Source organism: Patagioenas fasciata, chromosome 4 (genome assembly GCF_037038585.1).
Source record: "Patagioenas fasciata isolate bPatFas1 chromosome 4, bPatFas1.hap1, whole genome shotgun sequence".
Taxonomy (NCBI): Eukaryota; Metazoa; Chordata; class Aves; order Columbiformes; family Columbidae; genus Patagioenas; species Patagioenas fasciata.
In genome coordinates, this window is record NC_092523.1 from 68,879,254 (window position 1) to 68,901,030 (window position 21,777).

Sequence of the window (21,777 nt, forward strand, 5' to 3'; positions counted from 1 at the left end):
CAGATAGCTTCTGCTGAGCTAACTTGCATGCTGACCTATTGCTGCCCACCTCATCTTCTGTCTCTGCAAGCAAAATAAAACTTGACCTTAGGTTCAGTTTATGTTTACACACATGGGTTTTAGCTGTCTCAAGCAAACTCTAAGATACCAGAGGTACGCCAAAAACTTATGACTTACGTTGTCTTACAGCACCTCAACCATGAGGGCTGAATAACAAAATTTTAGCTCAGATTTCCAAATTAATGTATTTTTGTGAAATGTTGGCAAAAGAGTTGTCTCTCATGCACGCACACACGTTCTCTTGCACCAGTACTGGTGCACACTGAATGAGAAACAGGTAGAAAATGTTCTGCTTACAACTAAACCACCAAGTGTTCAGCTGACTGTCATGACTTACTTGAGCTACCTAAAACCTACCTATGTGTGGAGAGAAAGAGCTTCCTAAACGGCTGTAGCTGAGGCCAAACGCCGCTGCTGAAGCAGCGTGGCAGCAGAAACCGGCCGGCACGCACGGAGGGAGGCGGAGAGACCCCAGCACGGGGTAAGCACCGCGGAGTCGCCCTGCCCGGGCCTGGCTGCTGCCAGGCCGCTTCCTCTCAGCCGGAGGGCTGGCCAGGCCCCTCTCTGTCTCCACAGCAGGCGGCTGCCGGTTTCTCACCGGTGCGGCTGCGCTTTGCTCCGCGCCCGGATCCGCGCTGAGGTGAGGCGGCACGGGCGCGCGCCACCAACGGCTGCCTCCCGCGCCGCGCGCCGTTGCCAGGACACCGCCGCTTGTTGGTGCACCCGGCGGGCGGAGCGGCCGCCGCGCTCTCGCTAACGTCACGAGCCCGCCCGGTACCATTGGCCCGTGCCGCGGGGATGGGCGGCTCCTCCGGCGCGTCCTGCTCGCCCATTGGGCGGCGCGTTCCGTTGCGTGTGGCGGGGCCGAGACGGCAGCGCCGACGCGGAGCCGTGTCCCTGCAGCGCGGCCGGATGGTGAGCGCCCCTTCCCCCGCCGCGGATCCCTCTGCCCCTCGCCGCCGAACGGCTGCCGCAACCTCCCGCATGCGTCCCTCCGCGCCTTCCCGCTTGCGGCCGCGGCGCTGCTTCCAGGCGCGGGCCGCGGGCTCGGCTTGCCCAGGGGCCCGGAGCCCTCTTCCCATCCCTGGCCTCGGGCAGGCAGCCCTGGGGCGCTAAGGGCTGTGGGGAACGGGCCGCCGCCTGTTGCGCGGTTTGCCGGCAGTGCCGCCCGGTTTCGTCGCACAGGCGGAAGTCGACGCTCGGGCCAAAAAGGGAAAGGCCTCCCCAAAAAAACTCGGCACTATGAAATACACCCCCGATGAAACACCGAGAATCGCGAAATATGTCACCTGCTTTCACAGTGCGGGGTCAGCCAGAGGCTGGGTAGTGTTATCGCAGCGTACCTGCCCTGCTCCGCTTCTCCCTCCCCTGCAGCACATGCTGGTCGGCACTGGCCGGGGAGAACCTGGAACATAAAATGGATTTGCACAACTCAGTTTTGAAATAAACAAAGGGGAATCGATGCCACTCAGGATCTTCAAATTTGTCTTTAGATTTGTAGGTGTATACGCAGGAAGCAAGAGGTTCAGGTAGTGCGTATTTTTTTTTTTGTAGTCAGGAAAACATCTCGTGGGTTTCTCTCAGAGTGGAAAGTAGTAAAAATCTGATACCTGGGTCAACAGCAGGGAAAAGAGGTGTTCCTGGCAAATTGGTTTGCAATCCAACTTGGGAGGAACAAATCATGTTCAAAAATGAAATTTCATTTCCAAATACAACAAAAGGGAGTCTTCTGTGTTAAGAGATTGGGTATTTCAAAGAGAGAGCCCAGGCAGAAACATCTTTCTATCCAGCAGAGGTAAGAGATTGCTCAGCAACAGCCAGAAAAATTCCTTTCTTTTTCATTTACTTTTTTTAAGCCCAACTGGTTAAAGCTGAGGTGGGAGGGACTGCCCCCCCTTCCGTGACTCTGCGCAGATTCAAGACTGAAGGACTAAAATCTGCTGCTGGTTTAGAAAACCTATACTCGAGAAAAACATCTTTTCTGCTTACTGGCAGGGGGTGGGGAAACCACTCTGTACACTTACACCAGAAGTAGGAAAGGTCACTGAAGTGCCCTGCATAATAATGCACAAGCTCGGCGCAAGCAGCTTAGTTCTCCACGTGGGACAGGTTTTGTGTTGATCTCGCTGTTAATACGGGTTGCTGTTACCTCGCGCCACAGCTAGCTGGTGGACAAGCAGGTTGGAGCTACACACCTCCCTTTACACTTTGCCCCAACAGAGAAGATGCTCTCACACATCTCATTTCATTGCTGACTTTGAGGAGTGGCTGAATTGGAGTCGCCTGTACAGACAAGACCCTATATAACCAGCCTTTTTAGCTGTGAGGATGATTTATTTGACATTTTCCAGGTGAAACCGCTCCTGACAAAACAAAGCCACCAGCAGGAGGTGCAGAGGGTCTTAGTCACCTCAGTGAAGTGTTCATTTCCAGGCTGCCCGCCTGTTTTTCTGGCATCACTCCTTTAACTGATGGTATTTCTGTTTAAAACATGAAGCTCAGATGCTTATTCCCCAGTAACAAAGTCTTCAGGTTGTTTTCATTCTAGAATAATGTCAGAAAATGTGGATAGAGACCCAGTGTCTACCACTTGCAACAAAAAACCTGTCTCACTTCTGCTACAGCTTTACTGTTGTTATTTATAATTCAGTTGTGTTTTGAATTTTCTTCAGAGGAGGCTAGTTCCTATTGTTTCTCTCCTTCACTTTCTTTAGGCATCCAACTATAGAAAACCTGGCTTAAGTGCAGCCCAGAGGAAGAAAAGCGGCTTGAAACCGGAACTTACAGAAGAGCAAAAGCAGGAGATCAGAGAAGCTTTTGATTTGTTTGATACTGATGGATCTGGAAGCATTGATGTAAAAGAACTGAAGGTTTTCAAACTCTTTTTCTTGGATGGAAATAGCTTTGGTCTCAAAATTTAAGCTGGTTTTCTGTTTGTCCAGCCCTATTTTAAAATAGTTTTGAAGTATGAACAAGAGTAATGGCTTGCTGTCACAAATGAATTTGGGGTGTACCACATGGTTAACCTGAGAAAGCTCTGCATGTAACACGTCAGAGCAGACAAGCCTCTCTAATACATGGATAGTAGGTCACATAGCTCTGAGTGTCTGAGCATTAGAGGAACTAAACAGTTCCTCTGTTTACGTAGACACAGTCCACACTTCAGCTTTCATGACTGGCTGAGCTCACTGTTTCTGGGAAATGGACTTCTGTTGGTTTAGAATGAATGTCAGAATGTAAGTTTTTTTCCTTGTCTCAGAAATAAAACAGAGATTTTGGACACATTCAGAAAAGATACAACATTATTTTCATACACTTGATCCAAAGATCACCATAAAGAAATAACAGAACAGATCCAAGTTGCCCTTCAGTAACAAGACAGGTAGTGTGTGTGTGTGTGCACGCCTGTGCATACACACAGTAGTACAAGAGGAAGATTATTCTCAGTTCTCTCCCTATATTTTACTCATATGACTTTTTTTTTTAAAAGCCTGAACCTTTTATCTTAATTATCTCCTTGACCTTGGTTTCTCACATACACACAATCTGCCTCAATTTCTGCATATGTTACCTAAAAGCGTGAATTACCTAAGTCTGTGGCTTATCTCAAGATTTATCTGGAAGTTGTTATGACGGTTTAAGGAGAGTGTGTTCTCTGAATGCAGATTATACATGTTAAAATATACTTCTTAAAATGGACCAAAACATTTTTAGCATCAACCATTTAATGCTATATTTTTCTTCTTCAAAATTAATTTTAAAATATATATATTTTACAATAGAAAGCTTTCCCTTCTGAAAGACAAAATGGAACATTTTCAGTTGTCCCATCACAAGAAACTGGTCAGAAAACACACAAACGCACTTGAGTTAAATGTTAAATTTCTGGTGAGTTAGCACTTTCCAGTAGACAAGTGTTTGCCTAATATTAACTATTAATTTCCACTAGAGCGTATAGGAGGAATGAAATGTTCACAGTTTAAATCTTCCTCTAGTTATGTGTTCTTGAAATTTCAGTCTCTGAATTAAATATGCTGTAGTCACCTGGAGCACCAGGAGTGTGAAATTACTAATAAACACCCAGGTAGCAAAATCATTGTTCTAGGCCAGGGAAATGCTAGAGTCTGGTTTTAAAACAATGTTAATATTAAGCATTACAACAATCTACACGACAACTGTTTTGATGGTAACACTTTGTTTTTGCTCTGTGAGACTCAGGTTTGCTTTTCTTCTCCTCACTAGCACAGCAGTCAGTCTTTGATTTGCTGAAGCTGCAACTTACAGAGCATTGTCAATAGCCAAAGGTGCCAAAAGCTGTGCACGTGTTCTTCTGTCTCTGTGTACTGGGTTGTGTAAAGTTAACTACATGTAATTCTGCCCTAAATTTCAAATGGAGAGAGATCACATCGCTCGTCTCCAACCTCTTGTGAAGTCTCCATTTGATAATCCAGTCACTTTAGGAGCTATGTTGAAAATAAATCTGTAGTTCAGAAATGTAGATTGGAACCTTTGCCTAATTCAGACACAGTAAGATTCTCTTGGTTTCAGAAATATATCCATGTTTTATATGGGCCTAAAGTGAAAATACATCTGAGTCTTAAGAATATTAAACCTACATTATTACTATTTGGAAAGATGAAACAAGCAGATAAGAGATATCAAGATATTCTCATTGCAGTGAGTTACTATTACAGTTTTGGATGAGGAAATTAAGCTTTAGTGCAGCTGCCGTCACTATAATTCTGGTGGCCTTCTAACAGAGTTGCTTTTTGGCACAGGTTGCAATGCGTGCTTTAGGCTTTGAGCCAAAGAAGGAAGAAATTAAGAAAATGATAGCAGATATTGACAAAGAAGGAAGTGGCACCATTGACTTTGAAGACTTTTTGGCCATGATGACGCAAAAAATGGTAGGAATTCTTAACAGAAATTCTTGTGACAGCATAAAAAATATTGTAAAGGAATATTCTGGTGGTGGGTATTTTATAATTAATATGTGTTTTACTCTTGTTTTAGAGTGAAAAGGATTCAAAAGAAGAAATCTTGAAAGCTTTCAGATTATTTGATGATGATGGGACAGGAAAAATTTCATTCAAAAACTTGAAAAGGGTTGCCAAGGAGCTGGGAGAAAATCTAACAGATGAAGAGCTTCAGGTAAATTCTCATTTGCCAGAGGTTCCTAAGAGGCACAGACCATTCCTGTAGCTCCTAAGGGGTGGGTAGAAATTTATGCCTATAGAAAAAGGACCGAAAGGTCAGAAATACGAAGAATCAAATACACAGTTATGTTTTCACACCATGTGCTTTTGTTTGTTTTAATGAATGGAAGATCTCGTGTTTAGAGTCCAGTGCCTGACCAAATATACAATATATTTTGTAGGAAATGATTGATGAAGCTGATCGAGATGGAGATGGAGAAGTAAGTGAGCAAGAATTTTTGAGAATTATGAAGAAAACTAGCTTATATTAATATTTGTTGCCTTGCTATATGGCTACTCCAAAAGATAACCTGGAAAAGACTTAAAAACTGGGCTTGTGCCTCCTGCATATGTTCTGCTACATAAAGAAAGTCTGAAAGGACGGATTTTTGGTTCATTCTTCTTTTTCAGCAAAGTTAATTGAGGAAGGGGGGACTTCAGTACCCAGAACTGTTAAAACGAGGTATTGCAGAAGTGAAAAGGAAGGATGAACTGAACCTGCAAGGCAGGATCCCGTCCCTTCACCTCCCCGTTGACAATTTAATTGATTGCTTTTTTGGACAAAAAATGCTGTGTTTCAACTATTTATCTAAAAGACATTTAACTTGAGATGTTCAAATTCCCCCTGCTTCTGGGAAGGGCCAATTGTGACTTTCCTAAGGCTACAGAATGAAGATACAAGCACAGTATTTTTATTCCTTTTAAGGCTTTTAGGTTATCTCTTGGTATTTGTCTCCTTTTGTTTATTTCCTTGAAAGACTCTAAACCCAATTGCATATCTGTATTTATTTCTGTACAAAACACTGTTTTCCCATGGCAAGTTGTTTTTGGACCTAATGGGAAGCAAATGCAGCTAACCAGATTTGGTTCTTCATTTGGAGTTGTGTGCCATCACTAGATGTTCTTTTGTTTATCTGATTGTCTGAAAGCTGGTTTACTTGAATGTAACCTGCTTGGATTATCACAGTTTATTATATAACCAGTCAACATCTTGCACTATTGTTTGTATTCTCAAGACATTACAGAGCTGCTGTTACATATGCCAGGAATTAAGGTACCTAAAAGTTCAGTGCGGCATGCTAGGGTAAATTTCTCTTTGGTATTTCAAGTCAAGTTGCAGGGAGGACGTGCATCTGAAGTGAAAAAATAGCTCACCTTGGACATCTGTGAAACACTGAATATATTTAGAACCATGCAGCCCAAATTCATTTCAGACATCACAGGTTTGGTTTCTGGTTTTTTTTGGTTTTTTTTTTAGGAGTACCTTCATTTAAAAAAAAAATACTTCTTACATATATCGTCAGTGTAGGAGTTACTGGAGAGCCACATTTCCTTCTATGTTATGGTAACACAGCAGTGCCACACAACATGACATCTGATTATGTGGTTCTGGCAGGAGGGTTTTTCCTTGGGTTCGGATTAGACAATCAGCCTCAAAACTGCAGGGAAATGGCATCATCCTATATTACATCTCCCTCTAATAACGTGCCTGACTGAGAGTTTGTTTCTGCTCACTGTGAAATGGCAAGTAGGTAGCAAAGTGTCAGGAGGGCTCAAGGGGAAGAGGAGGGAAAGAACAGTATTTCACCAGTAGCTGTGAAGATCTCTCTTCAGACAGCTTCTGCTGCTTGACAGCATGGACAATGTTTGCACGAGAAAGGAAGGGCCAGCTCCTGGATTAGTTCTTCATTACAGCTGCTGCGGCTCTTCAGGCTGTAAGGGCCCAGCAGGGGGAGAATTAGTTTCAGCAGTGAAAGGAGAAGTGCTCGTTCACCCATCTTCTTCTCAGCGTGCAGACGTGGACCTGGCACATTCTGCCCAAGTCCTCCAAGTGTTGCACTCTGAACAGCGCTCTCTAAATAGAGCCTTTCTAACCTGCACAGAAGTGGGCTCAAACCCGGGGGAGAGCAGGGATTGTGTAGGACCCTGGAAAACTCAAGACATCTGTGAAGTCCCCTGTTAACACAGTCAGTGGCAGTAGATGTAACCTGTAGTACAGTAAGCGTTTTAAAATGTCTATTAATTTTGTATATGTGTGAAATAAAACTGTTTTGCAAGTTAAGGACTTTGTGTGCTTTATAACTTGGTGTGCTTACTATGAAAACTAAATATTAGAAAATAATTCTAAAGTGTTAAATGGTTCACCAAGTACATTTTCACTATCATTTATATTTTCTTTCTGAGAGAGAAATTCTTAGGTGCAGTAGTCTATCACACAGTTTATCTGCCTCTTCCACTATGCTTATTAAAAGTTTCTAGTACTAACCACTTAGATTCAGAAAGGGAAATTTGAAGTTCTGGGTGATTATGGGGAATCCCAGAGCCTATTAGACTGCCTGTACTTTTTTTTAATGCTTCTACAGGAAGAGATTGATGACTGTTGTTTACCTATGATGCATGTCACTTCTCTCTTCCTGTTCTAATCCCATTACTTGACTTCTGAAGGTAGGAAAAAGACACACAATCATACCTACCATATATACTAGCGTTATTTCTGGCTTGCCCATTAATTTCTTAAGTCCGGAATGTGGGGCAGCGGCTGAACTAGCACAGAACTTGCAAGTGTTAACGTAATAGAATAAGTGTCTCATGCTGCTTTAGCTCGTGTGGTAGCGAGGGATTCCTTCAGTCGCATGCAGCGAGTATGACGACTAACCCACAACAGTACCAGCAGCAGCCCACAGCGGTGCTGTGGTTCTGCACCAACTATTTTCAATGTCCTTGTGAATCCCTTCTAGAATTTTATCTTTTACATTTCTATACATGGTGGAGGAAAGGAGCCTGATCGAAGCCAGTGGCAGAACTCAGGTTTGTGTGAGGAACAGGTGTTGAAATGTCCATTTAGGAATTCAATTCTTTTACTGTGCTGGAGAAGATGACTCAGATCAACGAACTGGGAATGTACCCAGCAGACATTTTTTTCCTGGGCTCTGTTCTAGTGCCTGCTCATGTAGTTTACTCTAAACTGAGGGGTTTCACTAAAGACAGCTTACTTGCATCCCTCTCCCCATTCACTCTATTCTCCAAAACAAGAGCTGGGATGCTTCCAGGAGACTTGGCTTCAACCCCTTTGCACTAAAGCACCAAAAAGGAAGCAAAGCAGCAATTTGGGATGCCTTGCCTGAAAGGACCCATCCCTCAAGGCACCCGAATCCAAGCGGTCAGCAGTGTGAGCATGTCCCGACTGGCACCCGATGCAGAGGGGAAGGCTTCAGTCCCAACCCCGCTTTATCACAGAATCACAGTATGTTTGGGATTGGAAGGGACCTCAAAAGATCATCCAGTCCAATCCCCCTGCTGGAGCAGGAACGCCTAGGTGAGGTCGCACAGGAAGGTGTCCAGGCGGGCTTTGAAAGTCTCCAGGGAAGGAGACTCCACAACCTCCCTGGGTAACCTGTTCCAGTGCTCTGTTACCCTCACTGAGAAGAAGTTCTTTCTCAAATTTAAGTGGAACCTCTTGTGTTCCAGCTTGATCCCATTACCCCTTGTCCTATCATTGTTTGCCACTGAGAAGAGCCTGGCTCCATCCTCATGGTACTTACCCTTTATATATTTATAAACATTAATAAGGTCACCCCTCAGTCTCCTCTTCTCCAAACTAAAGAGCCCCAGCTCCCTCAGCCTTTCTTCATAAGGGAGGTGCTCCACTCCCTTAATCATCTTTGTTGCCCTACGCTGGACCCTCTCCAGCAGTTCCCTGTCCTTCTTGAACTGAGGGGCCCAGAACTGGACACAATATTCCAGATGGGGTCTCACCAGGGCGGAGTAGAGGGGAAGGAGGACCTCTCTCGATCTACTGACCACCCCTCTTGCAATACACCCGAGGATGCCATTGGCCTTCCTGGCCACAAGGGCACAGTGCTGGCTCATGGTCATCCTGTTGTCCACCAGGACCCCCAGGTCCCTTTCCCCTACACTGCTCTCTAATAGGTCATTCCCCAACCTATACTGGAACCTGGGGTTGTTCCTGCCCAGATGCAGGACTCTACACTTTCCCTTGTTAAATTCCATCAGGTTATCCCCCGCCCAACTCTCCAGCCTGTCCAGGTCCCGCTGGATGGCAGCACAGCCTTCTGGCGTGTCAGCCACTCCTCCCAGCTTAGTGTCATCAGCAAACTTGCTGATACTACACTCAATTCCCTCGTCTAAATCGTTAATGAATATATTGAATAATATTGGCCCCAGTACTGACCCCTGAGGCACTCCACTAGATACTGACCTCCAACTGGACTCCGCACCATTGACCACCACTCTCTGGCTTCTCTCTTTAAGGCAGTTTGCAACCCACCTCACTACTCTATTGTCTAGACCACACCTCCTCAATTTAGCTGTGAGGATGCTGTGAGGGACTGTGTTATGTTCCCCATAGACAGATCAGGGCAGCTCTGGGGGCAGGGGTGCAGATGGCTGTGACCCTCATCTTTTGCATCCCTTTTCCCTCCATGCTGGCAGGGGTTCTTACCTGGCACTTGCAAATTCTCCTCAAACAGCTGCAGTTCGGACTCTCCAGCATGCAAATCCAGCTGGGACTCTTCCTTCTGCAACATCGGTGAAGCCCGGTTTTCAGTTTGAGTGTTTGTGCTGATCAGATACTGCACAAAAAGGAAAGTAGAACTGCAGTCTGTATTCAACAAATGCCTAAATATCAAAGCATTGATAAGGGCAATAGCTGCTAGGGAGATAAAACTGCAAATTACTTCCAGCAAAAAATGTTTTTAAATCAGAGTGTTCTAGGCTTTTAATAAAATACAAAATAGTTCAAGAGAACAAATTTACTTAGAAGTTACACTCCAAAATATGCCAATTGCATAGAAATTTTAAACTAACTTTTGCTGTTATCTCCCCTGCGCAACTTTTAAGTTCTTTATCATCTCTCGGTCCCACAGCACAGTAAAGCAAATCTTCAGTTGGCTTTAGAAAAAAACAACAAAAACTCACCAAAAACCCCAACAAAAAACAACAACAAAAACCCCAAACCAACCAACCACAACCACCAACCAACCAAAAACAAAACAAAAAACCCAAACAAACAAAAGTAATCATCTGAACTGGCAACTTCAGACAATGGACTCTTGTGCTTTGTGACCACATCACAGTGAAAAGCGGATAAAGGCAGCAATCTGGGAGCAGGTTGACTATTTTGCAGTTATACTGGTGCCAAATGCATGCAAAATAGCAGGCTGGCCAGGCACAGGTGACTGGAGGAGGCTTTGGTTGCCTGAGGTGCTCCTGCAGCTAACAGGCAATGAGCACTACACTCGCTTCACTGGGTGTGAGTTTGTGTTCAGAGCAATAAGCCCAGGGTCAGCTTCTAATGTTGCAGAAAAAAACCAGCTTCTTTTCAGGTAAGCCTGATCTTGGCATTTAAAAGAGGAGGGGTGAAAGCAACAAAAGAAACCCCTTGGTGTACTTTCACATGCCAAGAGTCCTACTAACAGAGCCTAAATATTTCAATAAACTCATGAAGCATTTAATGTTGAAATATTTAAGTTGGTCATTTACAGTTTTGAAGAGTAACTCATGTCCTGCAAACTGCTTGGTGAATTCATACCACATATTCAAAATGTTAAGTATTAATTCCCTGGAAACTCCTCACTGAGTTAATATAAATCAAATATCACCATATTACATTTGATTTTAAACACCCCTGGATATTGTACGCAGGTTTTAAGAAAGACTTGGGCTGTAGAAAGTGCAGCAGGCCAGAATTCAGCGTTGACACATTTGATACACGGAAATGCTGCCAGAACACGTTTTCTTGACATGGGTTAAATCTTTCTGTGACCCTCCCCCCCAAAAAATTCTACAGTACCATGCTACTTAAATCTATTCCATGCACTGGCTGGTACTTTTGGCAATCTTTGCAGGCCTGTCAGCATGACGCATTGCCTTTAGGTGGTGCATTTTTTGCAATCATCCATTCTCCCAAAGTATCAATGTTAAAGCCAAATCAGGATCACTGAGACTGCATCCAGCTGTCATTGCCAGTGGCCCTCCTGCTCACTCAGAACGTATGATCCCTTCTTCAGTTTGTTTGAAAATTATTTTTGTTTCCTTACACAGATAAAAACAAAAGAAGATGAGAAAAATACTCCTCCCAAGATGCTTTGAAACATGAGCTTTGTTTCAAAACCTACTTACATATGCTAACAAACTAGCTGCAGCTGCCTGACACATTTTACAAAAATCAGGCAGGGAGAGTAAATCATTAGTGAGGGATGTTCTTCGGACACCCCACAACACAAGTGACCAGGTAGGCACAACCTGCACATCCCTGGCGTAAGGGAGCAAATAAATTGCTTGGTCTGCAGGGTGGGATGATCCTTGACACTTGAGGAAAGAATCCCTATGAGGATAATTTTTCAAAGATAGCTTCCTTTTTGTCACATGTATCAACATAAATAGTGTAGCTGTGAGTGGACAGGCACCCCACACCACAATACTGCATGCCAGTGCCCCGAGCCATCAGGACATGCCCGTCTGAATCGCTCCTGTGAAGAGAAGGCCATGGCTGCCCCTTTGCTGCAGCTCAAGGTTGCTGTGAAAGTCTCTGCTGAGAAGCTCTAAAATTCTGATTTCAGTGGGTGTTACACACCCTGCTTAACTAGAGGATGCACTCCTAAATTTCCGCATTAAGGAAAGATGTAAAAGTCTTTTCTGTCTCCCTTGTAAGGGAGAAAAGAACAGATAGTTCTGAGACTGTTGACAGTCTCACTAGAGGGCATTCAGTTACTAACATGTAAGATGAGTGATGCTTATTTCCCTCCTCTGTGGCTTTTAATGACGATCGAAAGTAGGCTAACAAACACCATCCAGCTGGGGCCTGAAATATGTGGTTGGATACAGAATTATTTTTTTCTTAAAAAGGAACACAAGACTTCTCACACAACTCAAACACAAAATGCTGTACTTATTAGTTGATTGTTCAAAGCTAAACCCCCAAACCACACTTTCTGAAACTCCCACTCTGTATCAATAATTACAGACACGCTCTCAGGGGAGCGGAAAACTGAAGTTGCCTTTCACACAGTCCCCCTTGAGTGCTCTGACCACTACTCTAGAGAGTTATTTTCTCTCTTTGGGAATATTGCTACCAAATGGAACCACTTGAAGCAGAGAGACAGAGCCAGACCTGCTGCAGGATCCTTGTGGCCCTCCCTTGGGATGTGGGAAAGCTGGAATCACGACCTTGCTTCGAGTCAAGAGGAACAAGGATTTGAGAATTAGACTCTTGTCCCCAAGGTGAGTGTGTCAACCTTTAGGACACCGGGATGTGTCTTATTCCAGTGGCCTTGTGGGGTGGAACGTGACCAAGAAATGTGTTTTCAGGACACTGGCTGGACAGAGCCCACACGCATGATAGATAGACACCTGTCTTCATTTGATGGTAGCTCAAAATATCAAGAGCTCGACAGCTCACATCTCATGCTGAAAAACATACAGGAGCCCTGTAAGGAAGAAATGTGGATTTAGGGTGGAGCAAGACAGAGGACCTGCAAAGTTTGATGCTCCAATACTTGATTTGGAGGTGCTTAAGCAGTACAGAGAGAATGAGTGTCTTAAAGCAATGGTCCAAGTCTCTGCTGAGCTGGGAGCCCAGCAGAGCTGGCTCATAGCAAACCTGCTCCCATGCAGAGCATCAGAACATCCACCAGCAGTTCAGACTTCATCACAAATCCTACAGACACGGTGCCCACCTTTAAGAGCCTCATCCCTTTCTGACTTTTGCTCCTTGATGATTTCAGAGACCCACTGCAGTGGCGTTGAGGACTTAAAACTGTACCTCTTGACCTCTTTGGAGTTCTGGCTGCCACCAATTACTAAACTTGAAATTGCTCAAGTCATTTTTTGCTTGTCTGAATTAGATTTGATGCTGTGAATAAGAACAAAATTAAGCTGTCAAACCTGAGCTACAAACATGCAAAATTCTGGGCACGGTCTTAACAGTTTGACATGCATTTATTATTCCCTCCATGTTGGATGCATGTGCATGCACACACATACTGCATACACACATACTGTGTGTGCACATGCAAAACTTGCAGTCCTGTCATTATTAGAATTTCACAAACTTTTGACATGCAAAAAGCCCAAATGCGAATGTACATTTAGAAGCTTCAACTGGGAAAAGGGTGCATTTGCTGCAACATTTTAGTCCCAGGTAGGATAGGATCTGCGCACCACAGAGTCATCATGGAGCAGAAGTCTGCCCCTTATTTCACTGGTGTGGAAATCCCAGAGGGTTATGACCACAGACAAAGTTGATGGGTGGGATGGATATTGCCAGTTCAGTGCTAAGCTAAGAGCTGTAGGGCAGGGCTACGCTGCATCAAGCTTTTGAAAGCTCAGCTTTGGTAGCAGTGCCATGTTAGTCCCTGCAGCATGGGGTTCAAAGCAATGCCTGCCCCATAGCCTGTGGCACACAGTGCTCCCAGATGGGAACAGAAGCCACCGCACCCATCTGTTGTGGGCACATGGGCTGCCTGGGCAGCCAGGGCCACCAAGGGCTGTGAGATGGGCACCGGAGCTGCTGGACCAGGCTCAGGGGCTGCAACCAACTGGTGCAGCCTCGCCGAGCTGCCCTTGTTCTCAAGGCCACTTTATTTCCTTGGAAATCTTCTGACTGGTTCTAGTACTGACATAAGTTTCACTATAAAAAGCAGTCCCCCAACATCAAATAGAGAAAAAAATAGCTTTCTGTGGGAAACAAATGCAACAGCTAACCTAGCCCATTTCCAATCTTATTTTAAAGTGCTCTCTGCCCAAAAACATAGCACAGCATGAACAAAACCAGCAAAATTTACACATCCATGTTATTATATGAAGTTCCTTCCTAGTATGGTTTCTTCTTTACCTGCCTCTTCTCAATATGGTTAACAAAGAGAAAACAGATACATGCTTTCCTGTAAATTCTTTCAGACCTCCAAATGAGAAATACCATGAAAGATCTAAACATCAGGGAAAAACTGACTGCAAACATTGCAGGTCTGATTTATAAACATAGGAAGGTATTTTAGTATAAACAAGCAGCATTTCTACTGGTTTTTAAAAATGTGGTATCAGATCATCTCAATTTCAGTTTTTAAAAGTCTGTGTTCTCCATGTTAAAATAAAAGCTAAGGTGACAGGTCCAGATGTTTCCTCTTTGGGCAGCTTATGCCATGATCAGCCAAAGAAGAAATCCATAGAAGCATGGTTTCCACACATCTTTTGAATGTTATGTTTAAATTAGTCCATACAGTGTAGCTAATTAAGTGAGGTTGAAGATGATTACTGTAGAATAGCTCATTTTGGAATGGGAGGTGCACATTTTTTTCTTATTAAGTTAACTAAATTAATACGGGACCCACATAGTGATGAGGTCTAAAAAATAAGGCACATAGAACTATCCTTTTCATCTATCCTCAACATCTTGACTTCTTTCTTTGTTCTGTTTCATATTTCTTATGAGGCCTCTGCAACTTCGAGTAGGTAGGACGGGTGGTCCCATTTAAATCAAATGTTAAAGCTTGTAATTTCTGAATAATTTCTCCCTGTCACCTACCATTTCCAAAGCTCTTTTTCAGTTACTCAGTTCTTGATGGCTCATTAGTGACATGAGGAAACAGAAACCAGCTTTGCTTAAAACTCCACCAAATGAGCACAGTAAGTGAACAAAGATTTTTCAATTACTTTTTCAGTTCTAGTGGTCTCATCTGTTACTTGTGGAAGAACAAGTACATTTTGCAGAAAACAGAACAAGATTTTTCTACATGAAAAAAGCGCATGTCAGTGGAGGTACCGTCTATCTAGAGTAGACCAATGCTTTTGGAAATAACACGTGAAACACCTGTAAAACCTACAATTTTTTCTCTAGGCAAAAAATTACCACAGTCGAGAATAGTGTTTGGTAAACATACCCTGTAAGTGGCTCTTTTTCACCTTATTCCTTCATATTAGGAAGCAATAAAGTATTCGACAAAATGGCTGATAGGTTTGAATATTATTTCTGCTCATGCTGTGAAGCAAAGAAATATTCATTGTCAAATCCTGATAAAGTAGGTCACTGCATGGGTCAAGTAAACACTTAGGATCCTACTGCAGAAAGCAATTTTATTATTGCTTACAGTATTAAAGATAGTAATATTACAAATCTGAGGGAAAATATGAGTTGAAAATGCTTCTGTATCAAAATTAAAGGAGCTTTTCGCAGAAATGTAACAGTTTTTAGAAGGGGGGGGTGGGAAAAAACAAGTATTCTTGTTTTTCCTAGTACCAAACCAAGATGCGACAGATGTATTAAACAGGATATTATTTATTACGTGGGGATTTTTGCGCAAAGATTCAGATATCTCCTATCAAATGCCATGCAGTACTATGACTCACTGAGTCAAGTTCTAGGATGGTTCAGTCCTGACTACCTCCTGCTAAAGGCTCAGTATCATCTATTCCCATTGCCTTCAGCAGGATTAAGCGGTACTTAGCATTTTTGCAAAACTGGGCCCTAGACAATGAAGGCTTTAGGTATGGGCTTCCTATTTCCTGCAGTGGATTTGTGTAGGTGGCCTTGTTACCAGAAATCCATACTCCTACACAGCAACTTCTGACTGTGTTTCTGCAGAAATGACTATGATGAAAGGAATGAAATATTTTTAAAATAAAAATCATGTGTTTGTTTCTCCAAACCAGTTAGGGTATCTCCTGCTGGTGAGATTAACTTCTCCACCTCCTGTGTGGCAAAATGAAGAGCAGGGTGGGAAACAAAAGGATTAAGGTTTGCAAAGACGCTGTGGCTGGGGCTGCTGTGCGCACCAAGAGGGGAGAGCCCGTCTGTACTGTCCCTTGCCCATTGCCAGCGGCTGAGTCACTGGCCCAGCCTGCAGAGCTTCTCGCTGCTGTGTTTCGCAGCCAGGAAAATCCCACATCCTCCCAGTGGGTGTAGGAAATGCAGCTACAGCCTCTGGATGCGTCGCCACCAAAAACAAAGGGGAGACTGTGGTGCGGGTGGTGTCTGCGGGTGCAGGGCCAGTGTCCCGGGACCTTGCAGACAGCACACAGGCTCTCAGGGCACAAGAAGCCACAGGTGGGAGCAGAGCCCATGGCCGGAATTGCTCACCTGCTGCCCACAGCCCCACGGGTTTGCCAACCCCGGTGATGTAAGGTGCACAACCTCCCCACAGGGGGATCTGCCAGGGCCACCAGGAAACCTCCTCTCCTGTCCCACCCCATCCTGCCTCTCTGCGCTTTAGTGAGGGGAGGTCACCCTTAGCCCTTACTTGTCTTCCCTGTGGGCCATCCAGCCCAGACTTTTTGCCTTCCAATGCAGGGGGAAGTCATTAGTCTTGCCATGCTGTTGTGGCCAGCATAGCCCTGGTGGGCACCGGTGAAGATCACCAGAGATGTTCCTCTCACCTCCCACCCATCTCAGCTCACTCAAACATTCTCCATGAGCAGATGATTGCAAAGTTGGGTACAATTAGCCAAGGCAGCTTCAATCTCTTGATTTGCCAATAACGGCTGAATATTGCCAACACTGCTTCAGATGATAGCTCTGCAAGCATACTGCTGGGAAAGCAACTGAAGGCATTGCTCACAAATCCATAGTGTTTCTTTCTACAAGTTCCCCGTGGCACTTGCCAAGCTCATGTTGAGGGTGGTGTTATTCTGAGAAGACCGCAAGCATCGTGGGTCAGACAGCCAGAGCCTGGCTGTCCAGTCTAAGGTTGAGCATTGCTCTTGGGAAAGAAAACACAGTGGCAGACTGACATGGGTTTGTCCACCTGTCTGGGCAATTGCTCCAGACAAAAGCTCTTTTGAGAAGCCACTTCTGTAAAGTTGACAAGAAGAGAGCTGTCATCCCCAAAAGTGTGTTCACACGCACAGGAGCTACAGCCTTAGGAAAGCAATAGAACAGCTGCTGTCAATCCTATGCAGTACTAGCCTTCCCACCCAAAGTCTCCAAGGGCTTATGAACCCTTTTTCTCAGAACTGGTATCAGGTCCCCAGCCAACCCCACAGCCCTAACACAACCCTCCTCCACTAGCACCATGCTGCTCCTTACACCTCCTTAGCAGAGCTGCTGCCCCTGCACCTCCAGCACTGCTCTCCCGGTCTGTTTGGCCACCAGTACTTCTCCTAGGAAGGTTAAGAAGTGCGACCACTCAGGAAATAAAGGAGAGAAAAAAAATCTCCTGGCATCCATTCCCTGTCACATTTGTTCCATGCACATATTGACCAAAACAGGAAAGCTCAGAGAGGGGAAAATAGCTACATGTGAAAGGAAAAACAAACCAGCCTATCCTAGCTCTGTCTTGGCATGTATTCATTTACCAGACCAAGTGCCTTTGACCCAGCCCAATGGGCAGACAAGAGAGCCTGCCTTTGTGATCTCTGCCAACAAGGGGGAAAATGAGGCCCCACAAGTACTTTACCATTACTGGGTCACCACTTGGATGTTTTAACACTGGTGTTCAACACCAACATTTTCTTCTGAGGAGGTGTCATAGGGGTTGGCTCCTCCATTGGTCTGGCTGAGGAGAATGTAACTGCTCAGGGAAAAGCTGGTTATACCACAGATTCCTCCTTCATTGGGTTCATTGCGTCACCTATCAGGCAAACTATTTTACAGTGATGACCAAGTAGATGCTTACAGGTACTTCACAGCCACCATCTGGAACGTTTCTAAATGTCCACATCTGCATTCTTGGGGTGAATTTCCTTTTACACGTTGGAGATAGAGTGAGTTTATATCAATAAAAAGCGTGTAAGCTGCTGGCTCATTGTCCTGGAGTTCAAAAGTTTAAGGTGGTTTTTGAATACCACCTGAAAATGTAAAGGTGGAAGATGAGTTCCTTTTAACCTACAAAATGATTTGGTTTTAAGACTGAAGCACTGATTCAAACTGAATCTAGGTATTTAAGGGAAAATTGAGTCTAGGACAGTAACTTGTGTGGCATTGTTGCCATCTTGAAACTTTCATAGTTCAAAAGGTGGCTTAAGTCTTTGACAAAATGAAATCATTTGACACTTATTTCAGCAGTTTCCATTGAGAAATTGGCTTGTTCAAGGCACCGTCTCTCTGAAAAGATCACATCAACTTCAGTAGATTTTACCTGATAACGCTGAGTTCCTAGCAATTACCGCTATTTATTATTTGCATATGAAATTTTTAGGGACTACCCAAGCAGAACATTAATAACTCCATGCCCTAGAAAGCTTTCAACCTCAGCAGAAGAAAGCTGGCAACACACAGACAATGCATAAGGCAGTATTGGCCAGAAATCCAAGGAACGTTAACATCCTTCTGACAGTAATTCCGTAGAGAAGGGACATTTCCAAAAGCCATCTGAAGAAGACTGAAGTTGGGATGCTTTGGAAATACCAAAAAACGTGCACTCTTAAATATGTAACAGGAAGGTGGTAGAGCCTTGGAGCACAGGTCTGCAAGAGATAGAAGAGATCATACCAACAGTGAATGCGAGATGATCATGAGGCTGAAAGAGCACCAAAGCCGGCATTGGATGCACAGCCATTTTACTTGCATCTAATACTGTGGAGCAGAGAGATATCATAGAAATTAGTTAAGCAGAGAGGTAGGCTTGGAAAATCAGCTTTGCAGGAGAAGGCAATGACTATGTGAGAGGCAAGAAGAATCCTGTAATAACAGAGATACAAGAAGAAAATTTAGCTCTGTGAATAAAACCTTTCATGCTACTGAATATACACATCCAGATGTAAGCATTATCTGGATACAGAATAGTCCCAGTCAAAGATGACACCCAAGTTGCAAGTCTGAGATAGAAGCAAGATGCTAGGGCTTTAATGGCCCAACAGCAAGTACAGCCAGCTCTCAGTTGTCCATGGGTGCCTAATCCATGTTGCAGATTGAAGTGCAGAGACATTGGAGAAGTCCCAGAGCACAGCCAGCAGATTCAGACACAGGCCAAGCAAACCAAGCCATCCAGCTCTCTAGGTCTGCAGAGGTCCAAACTCAGGTTTTGTGCTTTTTGGCAGAGCTGCCCCTAAACACAGATTGGTTGCTGTGATGTAAATAAACCAAACCAAACCACTTGGCAACCACATGGAGCCAGTGCGGGTCTGGCAGCACAGCTGGCATGACAAGCCTTGATGAACACCAGAGTGATCTGTGTGGAGACACCCAGGTGGCTCTCATGGAGCCAACATGCCAGGCAAGGTGAAGCCGAGCCAGGATCGATCCGTTTTGTTCCACCTCTGTGCAGACTGGCCAAGGTGGCCATACTCTGCACTCTCTGATGCACCATCTGCTATTTGGTTTTGTCAGAGCACAGACCTTTCAGTCCCTTCTTTACTTGCGCACAGCCATGCAAACTTCAGACTAGGAGTAAATGCTAAGATGTGCTAGCTGTGCTGAGCTTGAGCTTATGAGATACTGTCTTAATCATGCTCGGACTAGAAGCACCCAGCATGACACTGACCTAGCAAGAATTCGGGGTGGCTACAATGTCAGGGACTGAAGATGCCGTCTTACTGCCTTGTCACGTACTCCACTGTGCTTCCTGTACCTCCTGGGTTCAGCAGTGGGGAGCTGTCAGTAACCACAGCACTATGATTAACACGACACACCACACCACACTCATGAGAACCATAAGATTCTTTTCAATGCACAACAGCCTGGCAGGTGTGACAGGAAGAACACAAATCTCCTTCTCTGCCTTGGGAAACCCGTGCGGCCTCCAACAGGGAGCTGGAAAGAGAGGTGTAGACAGCAGCCAATAGCAATTCATATATAATAGACTAGAGTGCCTTGGGAAAAAAAAATTACAGCAAACTGCAGAGGGGAGTTATCTTGCCCTTTGTCAGGTAGAAGTGAGGGACATGAAATGGTGTTGCCAATTCCTCCTGCCTCCTCAGTTATGGTCACTTTACTCGCTTGACTTAAATTGTGATTGTGTGCATATATTCCCAGATAGATCCACACTAACATACAGCCAGCTTTGCTGTTGCTTCTGCAAAGCTCTTCCTCAGCACAGATGGTTCTGTTTCTCTGCTAGCCTGCAGCCATACACACACTTGAAACTTCAAGAATCATGTTACTCTTGTAAAGTAATACAAACCCTCAGAATAGCATGAGGAGCTTTTTCACCTGTGTCCTTTATGGTGGCAAGCTGACCAGGTAATAGCTACTACTAAACTGGAGTTACAGAAACCCCTCAGTGTATTGCAGTACTTCAACTAACTGCTTAATTTAACTTGGTTTCAGTTTGATCAGTGCAACCCCTGTGCATCTGGTCAAAACCCACTGTTGGCAGCTGCTTGCAGGACGAGCTCTACAGAAGAAAGAAGAGCTGCAGCCGATTCTGAGTGTGTCCCTCCTAGATGGCTATAGAAAACTATTTGACAGCCATGCGTGCAATGAGTAGTTCAATAAGAAACTCTGCGTGTAAGAGTCCAAAGCAACCTCACCTAATATTCAACCTTAGCCAAGAGATGGGTGGACTGAAGCACCTTCCCACGGCCAGATGGGCAGCTAAGCAAAGACAGGCCACCTGGAGCAGTCCTGATCCAAGCTGGGCATGATCCATAGCCAGACAGCAAATTCATGCAACACTAGGATGTCTGTGTGACCCTGAGGGACTATGATCTAAGGCAGATAACAGTTAGTCTGAATTTATGCTAAAATCATCTGTGTTGTTCAGTTTCCTCCTTCCTCATATGCTTACTCTGAAGCAAGAGGAGAATTATATCTAAGTCTAATCTTTATGTATGTTTGCTCAAACTATTATAAGAAACAGGCAGGAGGCTCCAGAAGCACGGCTTCCAAAGCACCAGGTCCTGTGTATACCTGTGTGTCAGCAGGACTTCACCTGTAGTGTACCACTACAGGTACACTGGGCTCCTGCTTACTGTTCCTATCTGTCCTTCCCCTTCTCCACCAGTTGTTTTTACTAAGAGTGGATATGCTTGTTTTTCAGAGCCCATACTCTTACAACTCAGTGTTTACCTCAACATGTAACTTCACGTGTTCCTCTCATTCAAAACTGCCCAAAGGGGCAAAGTCATAGTCACATGCAAGGAGCAGTTACCAAATATCCACAGGATTCAGAAGCGCAAGTCCTGTTTACCCTCAGCATGACTCCTAATGGTAAATATCTCTGACATTTTTGCAAATTTCCCCTTTGTAGGTTAAAAACTAAATTCTAAAGGAGACGTGAATTAATTTTTACCTTTAGCTGAAGAATAGCAAACAGAGGATTGTTTCAAGTCACAAACGAGAGGCATACACCAGAGAGAGAAGGAAGTAGTTCCTCCAAGTCTTAGAGTAAAAACTGGGACACAGGGAAGTGCTGGAGGAAGAAAGGAGGGAACCACCATGGTCACTTGAGCGAGTCCTGAATCCAAATCCCTTCCTACACTCAAAACCGCCTGGCACAAAGGTATACACCATCTTTACATGATGTGTTGCACAACTTGGTCACAGGTTGCTGTTTGTTTTATGTGGCTGTGGAAATGCATCTGAGAGTTTATTTTTGGCAGGTACGCAGATAAAAGGTATCAAGTGAGT

General features: G+C 44.4%; 2 protein-coding genes across 3 annotated transcripts in view; one reads left to right on the top strand and one right to left on the bottom strand.

Annotated features, from left to right (window-relative positions):
• Window positions 1-1,025, bottom strand: part of BBS12 (Bardet-Biedl syndrome 12) — a 58,391-nt gene extending 57,366 nt beyond the window's left edge. Inside the window, exon 1 of one of the 2 annotated variants that reach the window (XR_011738896.1) lies at window positions 659-1,025. The gene's annotated coding sequence lies outside the window, so the exon portion shown is untranslated. Of the gene's footprint in view, window positions 1-417 lie in introns of both variants that reach the window. The other variant, XR_011738895.1, reaches the window with a different exon arrangement.
• Window positions 859-7,317, top strand: LOC136101200 (uncharacterized). The gene is made up of 5 exons (XM_065837115.2): window positions 859-975; window positions 2,775-2,930; window positions 4,839-4,967; window positions 5,074-5,211; window positions 5,438-7,317. Exons 1-5 carry the CDS (start codon window positions 859-861, stop codon window positions 5,525-5,527), a joined length of 630 nt encoding a protein of 209 aa, XP_065693187.2. The 3' UTR covers window positions 5,528-7,317.
• Window positions 7,318-21,777: the final 14,460 nt, after the last annotated feature.

What these genes read in the sequence shown, in the direction of transcription:
- LOC136101200 (XM_065837115.2), top strand. Translation starts at nt 859, where the DNA reads ATGGGCGGCTCCTCCGGCGCGTCCTGCTCGCCCATTGGGCGGCGCGTT. An exon ending in CCATGATGACGCAAAAAATG is followed by an intron (nt 4,968 to 5,073) that starts GTAGGAATTCTT and finishes CTCTTGTTTTAG; the next exon opens with AGTGAAAAGGATTCAAAAGA. An exon ending in TAACAGATGAAGAGCTTCAG is followed by an intron (nt 5,212 to 5,437) that starts GTAAATTCTCAT and finishes TATATTTTGTAG; the next exon opens with GAAATGATTGATGAAGCTGA.